This window comes from Falco peregrinus, chromosome 2, assembly GCF_023634155.1.
Source record: "Falco peregrinus isolate bFalPer1 chromosome 2, bFalPer1.pri, whole genome shotgun sequence".
Classification (NCBI taxonomy): domain Eukaryota; kingdom Metazoa; phylum Chordata; class Aves; order Falconiformes; family Falconidae; genus Falco; species Falco peregrinus.
The window spans coordinates 36,166,012-36,185,234 of NC_073722.1; the positions used below are offsets into that span (position 1 = coordinate 36,166,012).

Here is a 19,223-nt window from a genome sequence, read left to right on the forward strand (position 1 = left end):
AATATAGAAGAGCCTCTTCTGTAAGAGACAATACATTCACACGGTTGTCAATCAAGCCAATCTTACTACTGTCATTAATCAGTCACCTTTCGGGATGAGGTGATTTCTTTTTTAAAAGTTCTCACACACAAGTGACAACAGCACAACATAAGAGGGATATGCTCTGTTTAGAACCCTCATATGTGAGTTACCCAAATCAACATTTTCTCAATACATTATCATACAATGTAGACTTGGACAAATCCTCTTAAGTTCAGACACAGAAAATCAGACTGAGTCACCAACCCACTAGACAGTTCCAATAAACTGAAACAAACAAAAAAGCAAAACAAACAAAAGAAACCCAATGTAAAAAACCCCAAGAAACCCACTCTTTATTTTTTTAAATTACAATTAAACAGTTCTACAGTTTTAAGTCTCATGGCAAACCAAAAATATCAGGAACAACAATGAAGAGGTGTCAGTGTGCTCTTTGGTGAAATTGACAGAAATAGCCAACTAGATATAAAAAACCCCAACAAACTTGCACCATGAGAATGGCCAAACAGTGGGACAAGTTAGGCAGAGCGGTTGTGCTGTCTCCCTCCCTCGAGGTTTTCAAGGCCCAGCTGAGCAAAGCCCCGGGCAGCCTGTGTGACCACACAGCTGACCCTGCTTTGAGCAGGATGTTGGACTAGGGACCTCCTCAGGTCCCTTCCAGCTTGAATAATCCTATGACCTTACGCAAGAAATTTGGATAGCGTTTCTGACATCATTAAAGTTGAAATTTTTGACTTTTCAAATCACTTAAAAAATGTAAAAGCTTAAGAATAAGCTACTATTCAGCCTTCCATTTTTAATTATTTCAACAGAACGTGAACAGCAGAAACTCTGTGCATCTCTTTAGCAGAGAGCAGCTGAAAGCCGCAAGTAATAAAAGTCACTTTAGGCATAGTATTTTACCTGGAAACAGCGTATTTCCCTTTTGTTTAGTATGGCATTTCCAGGTCTATAATTCTTGACAGTATGACAACTGTAGATTTGTAAAGGAAGTCAGATTTAGGTAAGATGTGGCAAAAAAAAAAAAAGCCACTTGCCTACTCTTCCTACTGAGTAAAGGGACTCAAGGTTGAATTTCCTATTTTATTTAAAAAGCAAAGTTTGGAAGACTTCTGAATGTCAATACTATGATGCATTACATTGATGTTTATCTTCTGAAGATTGCAGATATACAGTAAAACCTGAAGGTTTTATTTTTCATCTCTGCTGCGAGGTGAACTGTGGAATATGAATTTCAAGAAGCACCTAGCTCTTGCAGAAAATTAATAAAACCTGTATTTTTTAGCTGCTGCAGATGAGCTGCCTTTACATTTTTTGGTTTTGCTAATTTATTTTGGATTTAAACTTCTGTCTGCTAGGTGCCAGATTTGTCAAGCTGTTGTTCCAGAGCAGGATGGCTACATTTCTACAACCAGTTTACTTCTCCACTAAGCATTTTTGTCTTGCCTGTGTGTCAACACAAGCACCTTTAGAACTACATGCTGAGCTGGATCAAGGACTCCCCACAGCCAGCTGTGCAGGCAAGCCAAATGAATTTGGCATCCATAAGGAGGGTGAACACCAGTGCTGAGCTAGTTCAAAACAGGAGTGTGGAGGAAAAAAAAAAAAAAAAAAAAAAAAAAGAGAAGAAAAAGCTGCTTGAAGTGAGGGGTAGCTGAAAAACGATTGAGGAGAGTGCCCTAGTAGCAAAACGCACAGAACACAGCTGCCTCCCCCGGCTGTTTAAAACCACTGCCTGCACATAGGACATAGGCATCAAGCAGAGAGACAAGGGCTGCAGAGCCCTGCTCCTCCCAAGTGACTTCCAGCCCTCCTCAGAGCCCTCCTCGGGACCTCTGCGGGGCACTGGGAATGAAGAGGTACCTGCGGGCTGGCAGGTACTCAAGCAGCTGCCCGACTCCAGAGAGGGTTTTGCTTCTTTTGTACCTTTAAAACTAAACAACACAACCCAACCAAACAAAAAACCCTCACAAAACCACCCCCAAAACTCAGCATGCCTCTCTAGACCTTTCCCCTCCCTCGGAGGAGCCCCTTGCTGTGCAGAGGAAGCAGAGGCATACAGGCAGCACGCACTTCTGTCCCCACTGGCCTTCGGGCCAGACGCTCACGGCATGCTAAGAGCATCAGAAAAAAATGCGCAGGCTTGCCCAGTCGTGTGGTTTTCTGAGTCACCATGCCCAGATCCCATCTCAGAAATAATCCAAATGTTCCTATGCAGGGCAAGCCTGTAGCAGTAAAACACACTATTTCGGGTGGGCTGGGCAATAGCTGCTCTTCCCCTTCCCAAGGCACCCAGGACTGTTCTTAAGGTGTTTCCTGTGGCAAATGTTAATGGTAATGCAGGAACACCGCTATGCTCTGAACAAAAGGATGCTTCTGTTTAATGTTCTTAGCAGTATGAACCTCCCTTTCTTCTTCTAAAGCAAAGCTACAAAAAAGATTATTTTCACTTGTACTACAGAATTATGGAGGCAGCTGCATGTTCTTAAATTGTGGGAGGAGAGGGAAGACGTGCATAACTGGTGGTTGCCCTGCACTTCTCCCTTTTCAGGAAAGCTCCAAGCCTCAACAGAGGTCTCCTTAATATATATATATATAAATGGTGACTTTTCACCGCACGATGAATTGAACACGTATTTCTAGATCTCCAGTACTACCTTTTCCTCAGCAAATGCACCCAGATGTCAGGCAGCACTCCCTTTCACATTAAGTATTTTCTCACTCTTGGATCCAATGCTTTATGCCACTATGGCTAGATAAGAAAGGGTATCAGGAAATGTGCCACTCTAGTGCTGGCCACATTTCTTCAGTCTACAGACAAAATAAATCAAGATAAGTAAAGAAACCAAAACTTTAAAAGCAAAAATGTATGAAGAGAAAGGAACGCTGCAGAGCTTAACATGCATTGGGATAAAACCAGCACTGGTTATAAAACATTACAGTTGCCATAACTGGTCTTTTTAATACAGTTTAAAGTTTCTTTGAGTCCTATAGCCAATACAGTGTAAAACCACTTAAGCAACATCAAGGTCTGACAAAATTAACAAATGTATGTGGGGGACAAAATGGACTTTGTACAGGAAAGTTGGGGTTTGGTGTTAGGCTATTAATAGATCTCCTAAATACACTCTGCTGGAAGGTTTCCATTTGTAAAGCCAAAGTGATATACAGAAAATCAGCTACATGCAGTTACTTACATACAAGAATATTTTATGGGTTCAGCTCTAAGACACTGATACTGTATCTGAAATCTCAACTTCCTTATCAGTAAAACTGAGCTTAAATATAAATTCCCATGCATTTTAGTAAATATGTAAAAAATACATAGCTCCAGACTTAGAAAATCTCAAGTTTGAGAATGAAAATGATGATAAAATACAATTATTTCTCATATGTGAAAACATTCTCACTGACGTACATTTTAAGGCATCAGAGTCAAGATTATTCAGTTAAGCTATTAAAATGTATTTTTAAAGCATCAACCTAAAAAGTATAACAAATTCTGCTTGCAACATTATGACGTTGGCAACATTAAGTAGTACATTATGGTTGTTAGATAAACCAAATTAACAGATATAAGTTCTGCTTGTTTCTTAGAAATTAACAGCTGTGAACCATTCCTGAAAATTAGGATTGCTGGGATTAGACAGTAGACTGTATTTTGACAAGATATCAGTACATACTAAATTCTTGCAAATACCGTGCAAGATAAAACCAGCTCAAAAACCTGCTCAAGCTGCCTCTCCTCTGCAGCGACGCTAACAGGCTTTAAGTCAGTAAAAAAATTGGTGCTTAGCATTTAAGGCTGCGAAGACTTCTTTAATTGTAGACATGAATTGTAGAGTTTAAAATGAAACAGGTCTTAGCATTTTATAGCCTGTGACAAACTTGTTAGAAGATAGATTGCCCAAGCTATTACAAAGGATAAAGTCAAGACAAGTAGTCTGATCATTTATTGTTCTTCCTTACTTCCAGATTATCTGTATCACTTAATATCTTACTGCAGTGCAAGAAAACTCTTAAGCTATTGAACAGTGGGTTGTGAGAATAAGCCTAATGAACTCCCCAAATTCCCACAAAGAACAAACAAGGAAAAAAAAACTGACCGGGGAAAAAAAAAGAAACAAATGTAAGTATTCATACTTCAGCTGAGGGTGAGACATAGAATAAGAACCTGGAAAAACAAAGATCAATGAACCTCATTACAGTAACATGGACTTGGGCTGGCTGCAGTCAATCAATAATCACCATCAAGCTTCCTTGTAAGGATCCAATCATACCTTCATCACCCCATGCAAACATAAGGACTGTTTAGAAGAAGTTAGTTTTATTAAAAAATATACCTTACTGTTTTGAGTAAATATAAAACTATGTTAAGATCTGATCTGAAAATCAGTGTCTTGCATGCCTTACTGTAAGCCCAGCAGCCTCTCTGTTCTCAGCTTAACAGCAAAAACATAACTAGGTACCTCTGATTACCGGCAGCCCCTGTGTGCATTTCGCCACACACAGGCACGCAAGTCAGCCTGGGTTTAGAAATTACGCGCCCCTGGGAAATATCGCCAAAACAAACACCTCCCAAAGAGGCACAAGGCCTCTCTCAACCACAAGATCTATATGCGAATCAGAGAAAGGGGACGTAGGACAGATGAAGCGTGCTCAAGGACAGCAGATTTCAAAGAATTTTAATTATTTTTAAAGTAGGCCACCCCCCAGGACATATCCATTTCATCCAGAAAAATTAATCCAGCCTGCTCCCTGCCATCCTCTTTTCCCAGGGCCCCTCAGGCATACACAAAGATTAAAGGCTACATGAACTATCCTGGCAGTCTGCTCCCTTTTATCACAAGAGCTTGACAACTCCCCTGTCATCACCAGGCTTAGTAGAAGATAATAACAGGAGCAAAACTTGTTAACTCCCCCAGAAGTGACTGACTTGACTATTCATAGAAAAGGTAAGTCTGCTTTCTAATATGGGGACCCTGTCTTAGAGAGATTCCCCCACCTCCGTTTCTCTACATGAAATAATGGGAACGGTATTGACGCTTAGGACACCTACTCACTGCCCTGTGTATGAACACATACATTGCCAAAGCTGGACCAGAGTAACTGTTTGCCCCAGTCTGGATTCCAGTGCCATGGACAGCTGCTCCCCTTGAGGATGCCTGAAGGAGAAGCTCACACCTGGACCTGCCCAAAGAGCTCCACAGCCTCCCTGTCAAGTCAACACTTCTTCTACTATTCACATAAAAATAAGCAAGTGTTCAAGGCCAATATTTTAGATCGGTATTGGAAAACAGAGAGGGATAGAAGACACAAGGACTTAGATGCCGAGATTGCACAAATGTATCCCAGAAACTAATCTGCAGTCTTACTTCACATATCCAGGGCTGGAATACCTCCACAGAGAGTACTCAAGACCACTTTACAAAGTGAGTCTCATGCCATGTAAGTATCTTATATTGAGTGAAATATTAGCATTTGGAGCTGAGAATCTTCAAAAAGTGACACAAGAGGCAACAGGAGATTCTTCTCCCTCACCAGGAGGAGCTGAGGCACAGGAAACCCACACACCATCCTTCTGGACTTGAGAGCTGCTGGCTAAGAACTCTCTGATCAGAGGCAGGTGGTATACTTAGACATAATCACTAAAAGCTCATATTCCATCAAAAGAAGTAAATAACAAAACCCCTCCACCTCCCACCCTTTTCCACCTCTGCAGATTACAGATACCATTTTTAAGCTAATCACTAGTGAAGGTCTCGGTTCTGTGCAGGAGGAACATACTTCATAGAGGGAAGGGAAATAAGGGTGTAAAACGCAGAAGAGGTGAGGAAAACCCAAGATATTTCATAGCTGCTGTTTAAAGCTTATCAGAGGCTTTGGCGTGTTAGAATCACTGTGGGAGATGGATTATCCAAGCCAGAGCAGGTAAAGCAGTCTAAGGTGCATGATAAATGCATCATTGACACATGCATGGCTTATAAAAGACATATATTATGAGCCTTGAAGAGCTGACTTCAAGGCCTCATTTAAGTGAAAGTGTAGCAAATCTTATTTCAAGACTAGAGCATGTAGAGAACAATTTATTTTCTCTGAAGAACACATTATGTCAATATTGTCTTTCTTGATCTTCCTTCCTCAATAGGAAGGATAGAAAACTCATGACATTACCATCCCAGATGCTTTTAAGAGGTAGCTTGGTTACTTTTTTTGGTTTTGGATCAAGATGTTATTACAGATGAGGCATTTTCTACAGCCAATTTAAAAAAAATAAATACCTTTTTCTTTGACATACCTAGAATTCTACTAGCTCAAAATAAAGACATTGCTTAAATATCTCAAATCCATAAAGATAGGAATTGAGAAATAAAATGGGGTGCTGCTAGGCTTCAGCCCTACTGAAATGCTATTCCTTTTATAGTCCTACTTAAAAAGGAAATCTTTTACTACAGGTTAAAACCAAAGCAAATTTTAATCCCCAAGTTGTGACAAAAATGTTCAAATATGAATAAAACCACTATATTCAATTTCATTAAAGATATTTTTTTTCTAAAGCACACTATTTAACATAATAGTTTCTGCCTTATTAAAAAAAATAATCAACTGTATTCAAAGTCAGAACAGTTCCTGCTGAGCCATTTTCATTGCCAATTTTTTAAGACAACAAAATAAGTAAGAAACTTTGTGGGCTGAGCACCATCTGCTTATGCTTTAATTTCATTAACAGTTATATTTTGAGACTTTCAACTGTAAAGAAAGTTTTCCAAATGTAAACAGCATATAAACCAGTATACTCTTTTTACATTATACCTTCCTGCAGTTCTCTCCTGCTGCTCAGGGGTTTACCACACATCAGTGCCGACTGCTGCTATTTGCAACTGAACACTCCACAAGGAAATCAAAGGAAAGTAAGTTGTAGCTTCAGAAAGCCAGAGCAATACTAAAAAAATGTTACTGGAGCCGGCAATTAGAATGAAGGATTCAAGAGGACATGGTAAGACAGAAACGTAAAAGAAATACAGACCACCACAGAGCAGCAAACAATTAGTTTACTGTAACAGAGAGGGGAGAAAAAAAAATAAATATCTGTGAGCTGCAAGAAAGCATGCTTATGCATGGAGAAGCACACTTAATTCCTGCTTAAAACAATCCTTTTTTTAAGCATCATCTCTTCATTACTAAAAGTAGCCATTTTTTGTTTTAGTCATAATGTATGTATGTAGCCTGGTAAGAGTAGCATTTTTATTCCCAAATGGGAAGTTAATGGGTCTTCAGAAAATAGGAATTCTGTGCTATAAAATGCATCACTAGGAAAGCAGCAACCTATTTCAAAAACAGTTTGCACTAAGAAAAAACTTGTTTTTTCAAATTTCAGACCTACCAGTTCAAATAATATTCCAATGAGTACGCAAATGTTTCAAAACTGCTCGGTCCCAAGCAGGGAGAACACAATAAGGATGTTTATTTGAAAAACAAAGGTAGAAATCAAGTATTAGCCTTCTCCTCTATATCTTTTTATGATTGTTAACAACAAAACACCCCTTTTCCACAAAACCACATACCTTCCCAGCAAGCCCCTTCAAGAAAGAGGCTACAATTAAACTGATAAATCCCAGTCCTGAAATCTGCTATAAAGCACAAACTTAACCTTTGGTTTAAGTTTACAGAAATCTACCAAGTTTAAAATTTTCCCCTCTTCAAATCTGCATTTTGTGAAAGGCCAGAATACCCCCAAATCCATGCCTACAAGTATCAGAGATTGCAAAGACGTGCATGCTGCTGGCTGCTTACTGCTCCCCTTTGCTGGGCCATTCTGGCAACACTTTCCTTACTGAACACATTACCTTGGCACTGCTACTACTTGGGGGGGGGGGGGGGGGGGGGGGGGCGGGCACGCAGGATGGGACAGGACACACCTCACTCACCAAAACAGTGTCTAAATCTAGAGCACTGTGGGGCAGAGGTGGACTGCTAAAGGCACAATCAAGCGAATAAATTCCCTTTAATTCACAAAAAGATGAAAGCAAACTGATGGAGGAGGCAGCCTTTTAAGCAGCGTGTTGCTATTTTTAAACTAATCGTTCACAGTAGACGTTTGTTTTCCATACTTACAGAACAGATTTAGTAATTAAATGTAACTGTTACCAGACTTGGAATCCTTCTCTCAGATTATATGGCCTACTTTCTGTAAAAACATCCCCCCACCCTGCCCCCCCAAGGTAGAAGTCAAACCTATTAATGTAACAGCTTATCCTGCCTTATTTCCACTTGGCTGTCTCCCATAATGCTGATTTAATATCTGAAAAAAATAGGACAAAGGCACTGTCATTTTTCGTTAGGGAGTATCAGCTCAATACAAGCAATTTTAACTCTGCTGAGCTCGGGTGAAGGAAGGCACACGCTATTTGGCCATGTGATGAAAACCCCATGTATACACTCCTAGATATGACAGGCCTTCTCTCAAAGCTGGCATTCTGATGACCCACTGGGCCTTTTCCAGTACCTAAATTTACTAGCTCCAGAATTTCTACTACTTCAGCTTGGCTATCATATCCTAATTCATCATCTTTAAAATAAAGACTTAACTATCACCTAGATTTTTATTTTAAAAAGGACTTTATTACATGCTATTTTTAATGCCCCATTACTTGGTCACTAAGGAGCACAAGTTACCACTTCTGTTATTTACTTATTCATTTTTTTTAAAACAAATGACAACCTACGTAACCCATTGTGTTGATGATAGGACTTCTGTGGTCTTACTCCAGAGTTTCTCTGTGAGGTACTTAAAGACAGGAATAGTTTTACCTGTGTGATCCCCAAATCAGACACAATTACTAAGTTTTTTGTTGCACAATCTTACCTAAGAGTGCACAGCCACCTTTCATCCTATGCTAAGGATCCTGCCAAAGGTGCCCTGGATGCTCTAGATCCTCTTCTCCTACAGTGGGATTCTTGAAAAGCAAATGCTGGCCTTAAGATCTTTGATTGTTTTTTTTGACTGTTCAGTTCTTTTACATTACTCATGAATGGTAATGGGGGGGTGGGGGTGTGTGCTAGAACACAATAAAAGGAAACTTGTCACACACATAAAATGGTGCAAAACTACTCTAGAGGAGCAGACATTTACATAAATAATAGTCTGAAGATAATAATGAGTTCTTTCTCCAACTTACTACAAGGGATCTTATAGATAAAAAGAGTTCAAGAAAGTTTTAATACAATCTATGTATGTATACATGAACTGTAGGAATTATGAAGGCTTTTTTCCCCCCCATTTCTTCACTTTATTTGCTTTGTGGTCATTGATTCTGCAACATAACTGGAAACGTTTGTAGAAAGATTTCACTTTTAATATGATAGTGATTGGGGTTTTTACACTCTCCCAAGGGTGACAGATTTTTACAAGCTTTTTCAAAGCCAATTTAGATGAAAGCACAAATTAAAAAAAAATTAGCATTTAATATCTCAAAACATTTTGCCTATTACTGTCACCAGCAACACTAAAGATTACTGTAATAGACAGAGGGGAAAAAGAAAGTGATGTTTACTTCCTACAACAGTGATACTTTGGCTACGGCAAGCTCACTGCCTCCCTGCGCACAAATCTCAAACTAAACTTGTTGAACACAAAATATCTGCCAAGGTGTTCATTTCTGCCGAGTGTCACACCAGAAGTAGTGACTGATTAAGGCTTTGATTGTAGAAGGCGGTGTGCCAATGCCTAGCCCTGCACCTGCAGGGACCTTGTCACACCCAGATGATGAATGATGGTGTTGAGTTTTCAGATAATGCTGGAGTGGCAGACCTGATGTGGTGCTCCTTGTGTTAGGTCTCACCCAATTACAGAAAGGCAAACCAGTAAAAAAAACCAACAGTGATCAATGTATAGATAGCTATACACAGCAATTGGAGAGAGAGATACTGTTTTGCAACTAGATCACCCGTGTGCCACAATGCATCACGTTTTTACCAAACTCGAACCTGAATCCCTTCACTACAGAACACCACTCTCCCTGTGACATCAGATTTATTATTTTACTCTGATTCCTGCCCTTTCCTCCAGTAATGATATAAACTTAAAATTCCTACATCTCAGTTTCTCTAAGCACATGTGCCGTTACTCCTTAAGGGAAAGTGGAGAATTTCCGCTGGGACTTCCACTGCCAAGAATCTAATTTAAACCACAATAACATTTCAACTTCAGTCTGCAACTTTTCATTAAGTTCCCAGTGACAACCCAGCCAAGACATACAGGATATTAGCGGTCCTTAAAGTGGGAGAGAAGGGGGCGTGTCACCAGAAAGCTCAGAAAATGTCCATTCAGCTTTTCTTTTTTTCCAGCTCCTCCACCTCCACTTCATAAATTCTCTACCTTCTAGTGGCTGCACGGGAATCGTACTGTTTAAACTTGGTGGCTGGTGAGGGCCCACAGCCCTAGCTACAGGCCCATCATCCAGGCTCCTGAACCAGAGGGACATGCCAGATCACCATCTGCACCAGGACCCTCGGCAGAGCCCTGCTTCCTGATCCACGGGCAACCGCTCTTCCCTGGCTATGGCACAGCTGCTGTGATGTCTGGCAATAAGGACAGCTAATGTCCTGGCAGGGAGATGAGGGTATACATGTCTAAGGGTGGGAGACTGTGACCTCAAAAGCTCCTGCTAAGTTATAGAGCACTGAGAGCACACCTGGAGTAGGAGACGTGCATGCTTTCAGGGATGGCAGGAGGAAGGGGACAGCTGCCCAATTACTTACACAAAAAAGCCAGCCTGGAAAGTCTGGGAACTGTTGATAAACAAATACTCCCAAAAGCCCCTTAAGAACATGCCACTTACAGACACAGAAAATTAAATGCCTTCAACACACAGCAAGGCAAGTTAATGGCAGCCCACTGGTGGCTCAGGTGCAGTGGCTACGGGCTAGCTCAAGTTGGGAAATCCCACAAGTATTGTAATGCTTCAAATCTGAAGCAGCAGGTTCCCAGATACGAGGCCAGGCAGCCCATGCCAAGATTTTGGGAAGTTCTCACCGCACACGAGAAAAGGGCAGAACAGGGAATTTTGTGGGGTTTGCAATCTCACCACATTTCTGACTTGTGCAAGGTCAGCCACACGTGGCCAGCAAATCTTTTACTACTTTCCTAGGCTCCAGAAGGGGATTAGTAACACAGCGGACACCTTCTTACTGTTCTTCACAAGGAAAAATGAATAGGGTCATTTCTACCAGCTTCTTGGAGTACTCCAGTGAAGATTAGAGGAAGTATGAAACCACTGATCATACTACTACCACACAGACTATGAGCCTGCAAAATTGTACTTCAAGCTTTGTCTCAGGTAGGCTAAACTGATCTTTCAAAAAAAACCCCCAAAACACACAACCCAAACCCACCAATCTCAATTTTACATAACTTTTCATGCTTCTGAATACTAATTTGGTCACTTTAACACTTTGTAGTTGGTCAGATTTGGAGAGTTAAAGTTGACCTATATTACATTTACTCCCCCAATACACTGTTTTCAGCTCTTCAGTAATGAATCTTTCTTTACCGTTTCAGTCCATTGGTTCTGCCTGCAGTATTACCCACTTCTTGATGACACCAGCTTTTAAGGCTGTACTTCTGTGGCCGATTAGCCACATCTCGCTGGAGACCAACAAGTACTATATCCCCAACAACTGGGATGCCTACAGCAATCTTCGTACAATGAATAGCCTCAGTCGTTTCCTGATAGCCCCAAAACCATGATCCCTTGACCCAGAAGAGCAGAAGGTATCGGAAAACATCCAAAAGAACCCACAACATGCAAATAATAATGGAATCAGTGATTCTACCTGATCTTTTCTCACAGTCATAAACAAGCACATCCCTGCCTAAATCTTTGGTACTCTTGTAATCCTTACTATCAGATAGTAGATGTCCTTACATACACAAAGGGCAGACACGCTTTTAAAGACTCTGAGGACAGACCTTAATATATTTTCATTATTTTAATTTGGTTTACATTGAAAACTAAAAGCTCTTTAGGATGAGGATATTTTATTCTGTTTGGATATTTCCGATAATGCAAAGAAAGAAATACTTAACCTCTTTCTCTGATTACTCCAAGCACTTTTTCCTTAAATGATGTCTTGCAGAAACAAAGTTTCACTGTTGGGTTGCCTGGAGATCGGCTGATATGCTTTCAGTGAACATACACTCCCTGTGGTAGTCAGAATTCTACCAGAAACAAAGGTCTTGTCTCCCAGCTGTCTGTGTTTCTGTTACTACCTCTGTGTTCTCTCATTTCCTTCCTAAACAAGCTACTTCTCCACTTTCACTTTTTCTTTGAAAACTCTCCATAGCTTAATCACCTTGCCTCTCCAAAAGATCTCTGAAATCTTTTAAAATGAGTAGAAAAAACATAACACAATATTTGAAGGGAGAATATACTTTTTTTTCATTTTAAGGTCCATAGTTATAACATTACTACAAGATCTTCAGTATCCTTTGCTGCTGTAAGCAGGAAAATATTCAAGGTTATAAACATAAAGAGAACAACAAAGCAGAACTTTTCATCTTTGCTTCTTTAATGTGTCGGTGTTATTAAGAAGCGCCCAGGGTTACAGCGCAGAGAGGGAAAGGTTACTGCCTGAGGTTAGCTATAAAAAGTTTAATTCTATTTTAAGCTGGTACTCTCTGATCAGGAATTTTACATTTGTTGGCCAGAGTTTTCAGCACGAGCAAAAGGAGGAGGGCGTTGTACGGGAAGAAGAATAATTATTCTGTTATCTTTAGCTTAACAAACTTTCCGGCAACTAACAACAGAGCAAACACATACATTTGTATGACTGAACAAAGTGTGCACACCCAGAGCAGCAGTTATGATTAAACTCCTAGTTCCAACATGCTGAAACTGCACCAACGCAGTCTGTCTCCAGGTGTTGCGGGAAGCATACCCTGAGGTACAAGCCCACCTCATGGGGTCAGTGTCGCCTCACCTAGCAGGATGCAGGATGCACAGACCCTAACCTCAGGACATACTCCTGGGCTCTGCCAACCCCCCAGAAATACGATGGAGCACTGCTAGGAGTGAGCCCGCTCACTACTGTTTCACTAGCATTCTTCACCTGAGCAGCTTCTGAGGAGGAAAGCAGTCCAAACCAAAACACAAATTTAGTAACAACGATACTGTTTCCCAGAAAATGAAGAAGCACGTGTTACCCTCTCTCATATATATCACAATGACAAGTAAACAGCTGATCTCGCTAATGAACCAGATATTCTGTTTAGATGTCATCTTTGACAGTGTTTACTTAATACCATTATATTTGTTCCCAACAAAGACTGAATTATTTCCTGAGGTGGCTGTCATGAGTATTTCCTCCAGTCAAGGCAGGGGTGATCAAGACAGAATGCTGTTTTATCAAGGGCTAGACTGTAAGGACTCTTCCCACTCCAATATTGCCATGTGCACCAGCTAGAACAGATTTCCGAATCAGACCTCACGTGCGAATGGAGGTGGATACAAAGGTTCAGCTCAAAAGCCTCCGAGAAAAAGCCTTCAGGCTTGTCAGAGAAGACAGCGTGATTCATTACAGCACCTGAATAGGCTGATACAGCATGCACACTGTAGGACTGCAGTATTTCAGTTGTCACCCCAGAATAGTCATCTGATGATGGTCACTGCCCTACACAGCATTGCAACCATAACCATATATATATGTTGTTTTTTTTTTAAGAAGATTTCACTTGACAGGTCTGTTACCCTTCCCTAAACAGGAAAAGTAATTCAACTGGTTTTGACGTAAAACGTTTACTGCCTGACATTTTCTTGGGAGGCACACAAATAAAATTCCTGAAGATTTTTCTGTACACAGAAGAGCCTATGCTGTATCCCGAAGAACAGATTACAGAAACTTTACCACTTAATAAACTGTGTATCTCCAAGAGAACCGCTGTGGCCTATTATCTCAGCAGTAACTGCCAAGACACAGAAAACTGTAACAGCTTCAGAAGACAGAGCATCTGCTGAAGGAGTCCAAAGTCATTGCCAGGTTTCAAAAGCACGAAACCTGTCAGCTCGCTTGCCTTCCGCAATTATTCAAAGCAGCCCACTAGCAAGTGAGGCCCAAGATCATTAGCGAACATATCACAACAGATCACTTTTTAAGATAATCACTGCAAAATTTTATGACTTCACCAAGATTAAAATAATCTTGACTAATCTTACTTCAAGCAGATCTCCTTAAGTCCAGCTATGTTTGACAGCTCTAAAACCTGTGGCGAAAATGGAAAAAGCACCTTGACGCCTTCCCAGACCCTGGCGTTGAGGGCACGGCTTATTCCCGCCTGACACAAGGCCAGGCCAGGGCTCCCCGCGCGGCTCCCGCAGCCCTGCCGGGGTCCTTGCCCCTCCGCTGAGGCGCTGCCCGCCCCACGGGCCGCCCCGCCGTTTCGGGGTGCGGGACGTGCACTGCCAGCGCCACCAGCCCAAGGCCTTCTGGCTCTCCTGCGCTGTTCCCCGGCCCCCAGCCGGCCGCCTGTCCTCGGCGGGGCCTGCCCTGGGGTCGCTGACGGCCGGGGAAGCTGACCCGCAGCGGAGTGTGTGCGGGAGCACCTGCGCCCTTTGTCGAACCCCCGGGGGACACCTCTGCGGGACGCTCCGGCAGTCTGCACCGGCGCCGCTGCTCCAGGGATGGCAAAGCCCCTGGAGGAGGCATCCACGGACCCACGCCTTTTGGGTGCCCGGGGCATCGCCGGCGGGCAGGTCTCGGGGAAGGGCCGCGTCGGGGCACTGCCCGCCCCGCCCCGCCAGCGGCGGCCCCCGGCGGGCTGGGGGGGCTGCGGCGGCCCCACGCCGGGCGGGGCGGCGCGGACCGGACCCTACACCCGCCGGGCGCGGCCGCCGGGGCCCATCGGAGCGCGGCGCCCCCGGGCCTCGGCGCGGCCCGTCCCGCGGCGGCGGCGGGCCAAGGCGCGGCGCCGCCCGGGCAGGGACGCCGGATCCGGGGGCCGGTTGGGGCCGGCCCCGCCGCTCCGCTCTCCCCTCTCGGGCCTGCAGGCGCCGCAGGCCGCAGCCCGGGCAGCCGCCCCCCGCCCGCCCACAGCCGTCGCCGGTCACATCCCGGGCAGCGGCTCCACCACCCGCTCCGTCCCGGCCGCCCTGCCGCCCGGCGCGGCCGCACACTCACCCGCGTCCGTCCCGGGGGAGCCGGCTCCTCGGTGCGGGGCGACAGCGAGGACCAGAGCAGCAGCAGCCCCAAGAAGCTGCCCGCCAGCAGCACGGCGCGCAGCAGGAAGCCCAGCTTCAGCCGCATCCTCCCTCCCGCCCTCTCCCTCCTGCCGCCGCGCACGCAGCGCCCGGCCCCGCGCACCGGCGGGCTTCCGCCCCCCGCCCGGCACGGCACGGCACGGCACGGCCCCGCCGCCGCCGCCTCTCCCCCTCCTCCCCCAGCCGCCGCCCGCCTGCGGACGCGTTCCTCCCGCCGCCGCCGCACGTACAAAGTTTCTCTTTTTTTTTTTTTTTTTTCTTCCTCCCCCCTTTACCCCTTGTCCCCCCCGCCCGGTCGGCGCCCCCGCTGCGGGCTGCCGCGCCTGCCTCCCCGCTGCTTGCAGCGGCCGGGCGATGCGGAGCAGGAAGTCGCCGCCGCGGGAGCCGCGGTTCCACGTGGCCGCCCCGCACCGGGGCGGGGGCGCCTCGCACCGCGCGGCCGCTCGGCCCCGGCCGCCGCCGCCCCCGCCCCGCCGGGCGCGTGCTCCCGCTGCACCTGCTGCAGCCCGACCGCGGCCCGCCAGGGAGAGGGGAGAGCGCCCGGCGGGGCTGCGGCGTTTGTCAGCGCGGGGGGGGGGGGGGGGGGGGGGGGCAGCTCCGCCGGGGGCACCGACGCGCAGAAATGAAGGTGCACACGCGTGACCTCAGTCACTGCTGCAGGAGCAGGGCAACGCCGGGCCATTAGTTAGCGTGCGCGGCCTGGGCAGTTAGCACGGAAAAGCCAACAGATTTTTCTTGAGGATAGCAGATTAAGTACGAGATTACAGCGATGTTATCGGCCCTTAGCTAGCGTGTATTTTGTTACTAATTTTCTGCACTAAAAGTTAGGCATCCTATTTCCTCCTTTGAAGGAGTCTCACACGTGCATGCACACATGCAAACCTGATGATGTGAGCTCTCCACAAAGCAGCGTGATGCAAGAAGAGCACTTCCAATGCAGCACTTCTGCCTTTTCTCTGTGTTCAGTACCGCTTGCTTTGATGTTTTTCAGTTCTATTTCTTGTGTGCGCTGGGAGGATATCAGATCCAAGGATCCTGAACATTAACTTTCAATGATAAGCACCGTAGAAATAAAACAGGATATTGCAACCTGAACAGGATCGCTTTGGAGGAAAAAATAAACATCCCACACCTAAGTGACCTTTGTAGCTGGACACACCTAGACACAGAAGTCTTTTGTTTATTCACACAACTTGTGATATACTACTGTGTGATTTTTTTCCTCCCCATTCCATAAGATCACGGTACAAGATATAGACAAATGCAATGTTTCAAGCACGGGCAACGGCTCTAACCCTTGCAAGAGCTTGCACAGCCCTGTGACTTCCACAGGTCCCCAGAGGTGTTTTCCCCAAAGCCCCCTCACTGTTGGTGGTTGCAGTAACCACACAAATGTCCCAACATGAAGGTTGCTGTGACTGTTCCCAGGTCAGTAACAGCACAGGGCTGGGAGGTCTTGTTTTTTTTTGTGGGAAAGGCATAGAGTTGAGTTGTCCGGCTCTGAACAGATCCTTGGCTCGCTGAGCCCGGTAGGAAAAAGCAGGTTGGGGCTACAAAGTGAAGCTCTGTAGGTTGTCAAAGAGGTATGAAAATATTCCCCCCAGCTCTTCTTTCACAGCTTTCTGGAGACCTTACCGCAGCAAAAGGTGCTTTTTCCTCCTGTTGTTTTATTCTGCAGTTTTGGGATCCCTTCTTACTATCCCGTGCTGGTGCTCTGAGCACACTCAAGAAGAGTGAAAAGAAAATAAGTTACTGTTAGCACTGCACGGAGGGATGCTGTAAAACTGGTCACAGCCATGTGATGTGATACTGCTCTGCTGCTGCTTGTCAAAGCTGAGAGTGACAGGGACAGAGCCCTCTGTGTGCCAGTTGATACTAAGTGCATTCACATTCGTAAGGCTGCCCGCCAAAGCTTTTTTTTTTAAAAAAATTTAAATGGAGGCTTACATTCTGCAGAAACCCGTGGGTGAACCATGCAGCCGTGATTAACACAGAGAGCCGCACACTGGAAGGTGACCAAGACTTTTGTTGGGTTTTGGTTTTAGATACCACAAATCTCACCATCAATGAATTCCCCCATGAATTGTCTGAGGACTGGTTTCTGTACCGGGCATTTTAAAAACCCGTCTTTTCCCCCAAAAGAGCAGTTGATGCCCACTGGGAGGCAGTACGGGCCAATGGACAGGGTGTTGATGCCAGCCAGCCCCTCTGACTTCTGGAACTGCCACTGACTGGAGGTTGAAGACATCACGTTTCTGTTTTACTATTACACCTGCCTGCCGTGGTCCCTCCACAACAGGGAGCATCACCTACCTTTTTTCTCACACACCGGCCATACAGTCTGATTCAGAAGTATCAGGGTAATACTGACCTTGGAAGTAGGGGTTTTTTCAGTTTTATCCTCATTAAGGATGCACTGAATTTCCAAATTTTGCACTCAAAGTTTTTCCTATGTAGTAAAGTGCCTAAAAAGACCTGCAGAACACATTTTTGCTCTTGCTGAATTTGTACCGGCTAAGACAGAAAATTCAAATTAAAGTTGGCTTTGGATTACCTCCAGTAACATTCAAAACCACTTTTCAAAGTCTTTGACTTTGAAGAGGGAGAGAGAGTTAAACATGAATTTTTGCCTCTCTCAGTTGTAAAATACTGTATAAACCATGATGCTTTTACTACCCAGCCAGCACTAAAACAAGACATAATCCTGACTTAGGGAGTTAATCAACCTCTGCTAGACTGGTATTCTGTCATTCAAATGTTTCTAACAGACTGGCAACTGTCATAATGTTTGTGCCTATATGTGGACGTGTCTACTGCTTGCTGCATGGAAATCATATGTTCCCTTCTCCATATGCCTCTAAATAAATATCTGTTGGTGTTTAAGTCATTACAAAGCCTTGCTGCTCTTGAACCAGAGACCTACGGTGACCTGGAGGTGAAGTATCCGATTACCAATCCCCTAAGCCAGGCAGTTGCCTTATTGCTGGGGATTTGGGGGATGGTGTCTGGAGCAGGGTCACTAGCAAATGTCAAAATCTCATGCAGTTGCTTGCACTGGAGAAGCATCAGGATCTGGATATGCTTCTTAATTCTTGTCCTGAATATTTGGCCACAATAAAGCACTCTGTTTGTTCATTAATGCAATGTTTGAAAGGAAATTCCTATAGACTTTTGTACCTGACAAGATGAAAGTCATATAGTACAAAGTTCTGTAATACAACTGTAATGCTGTAGAGGGCTGGCTGTACCCAACCCCACGGCTTCCTCCCACCCAATTTTGCTCATCTGTGGGATATTTTCTGGCAACACACAGGTCTCCTTTGCAAAATCTGCAAGTCAGAGACAAACTTCTCTTTCTACTGAGAGCAGAAGGCACAAAAAATGAGTGGTTTTTTAAATGTAAATAAGTTCTTTGAAATCAGCAATGGTGTACTGGTTTTGGCTGGGATAGAGTTAATTTTTTTCATAATAGCGAGCATGGAGCTATGCTTTGGATTTGTGCTGGAACCAGTGCTGGTAACACAGGGATGTTTCAGTAGCTGCAGAGCAGCACTTGCACAGAGCCGAGGCCTCTTCTGCCTCTCACCCACCCAGCAGCGAGCAGGCTGGGGGGCACAAGGAGCTGGGGGGGGACACAGCCGGGACAGCTGGCCCCAGCTGACCCAAGGGATGTTCCAGACCATGTGGCATCACACTCAGAATATAAAGCTGAGGGAAGGAGAAGGAAGTAGGGGACATTCAAGGTGGTGGCGTTTGTCTTCCCAAGTAACCGTTACATGTGATGGAGTCTTGCTTTACTGGAGATGGCTGAGCACTTGCCTGCCCACGGGAAGTGGTGAATGAAATTCCTTGTTTCTGCTTATGCAGTTTTCCATATCGCTACTTCGGTTGTAAGGCAAGCTGGCCATTGACACTTACAGAAAACTTGTG

General features: G+C 44.6%; 1 protein-coding gene across 2 annotated transcripts in view; it reads right to left on the reverse strand.

The window, feature by feature from the left end:
* GALNT7 (polypeptide N-acetylgalactosaminyltransferase 7) overlaps window positions 1-15,360 on the reverse strand; it is a 73,985-nt gene extending 58,625 nt beyond the window's left edge. The window contains exon 1 of one of the 2 annotated variants that reach the window (XM_055795319.1): window positions 15,214-15,360. In XM_055795319.1, the coding sequence (XP_055651294.1) occupies window positions 15,214-15,339 (126 nt within the window). In that variant the 5' untranslated portion in view covers window positions 15,340-15,360. The remainder of the gene's footprint in view (window positions 1-15,213) is intronic. The other variant, XM_055795318.1, reaches the window with a different exon arrangement.
* Window positions 15,361-19,223: the final 3,863 nt, after the last annotated feature.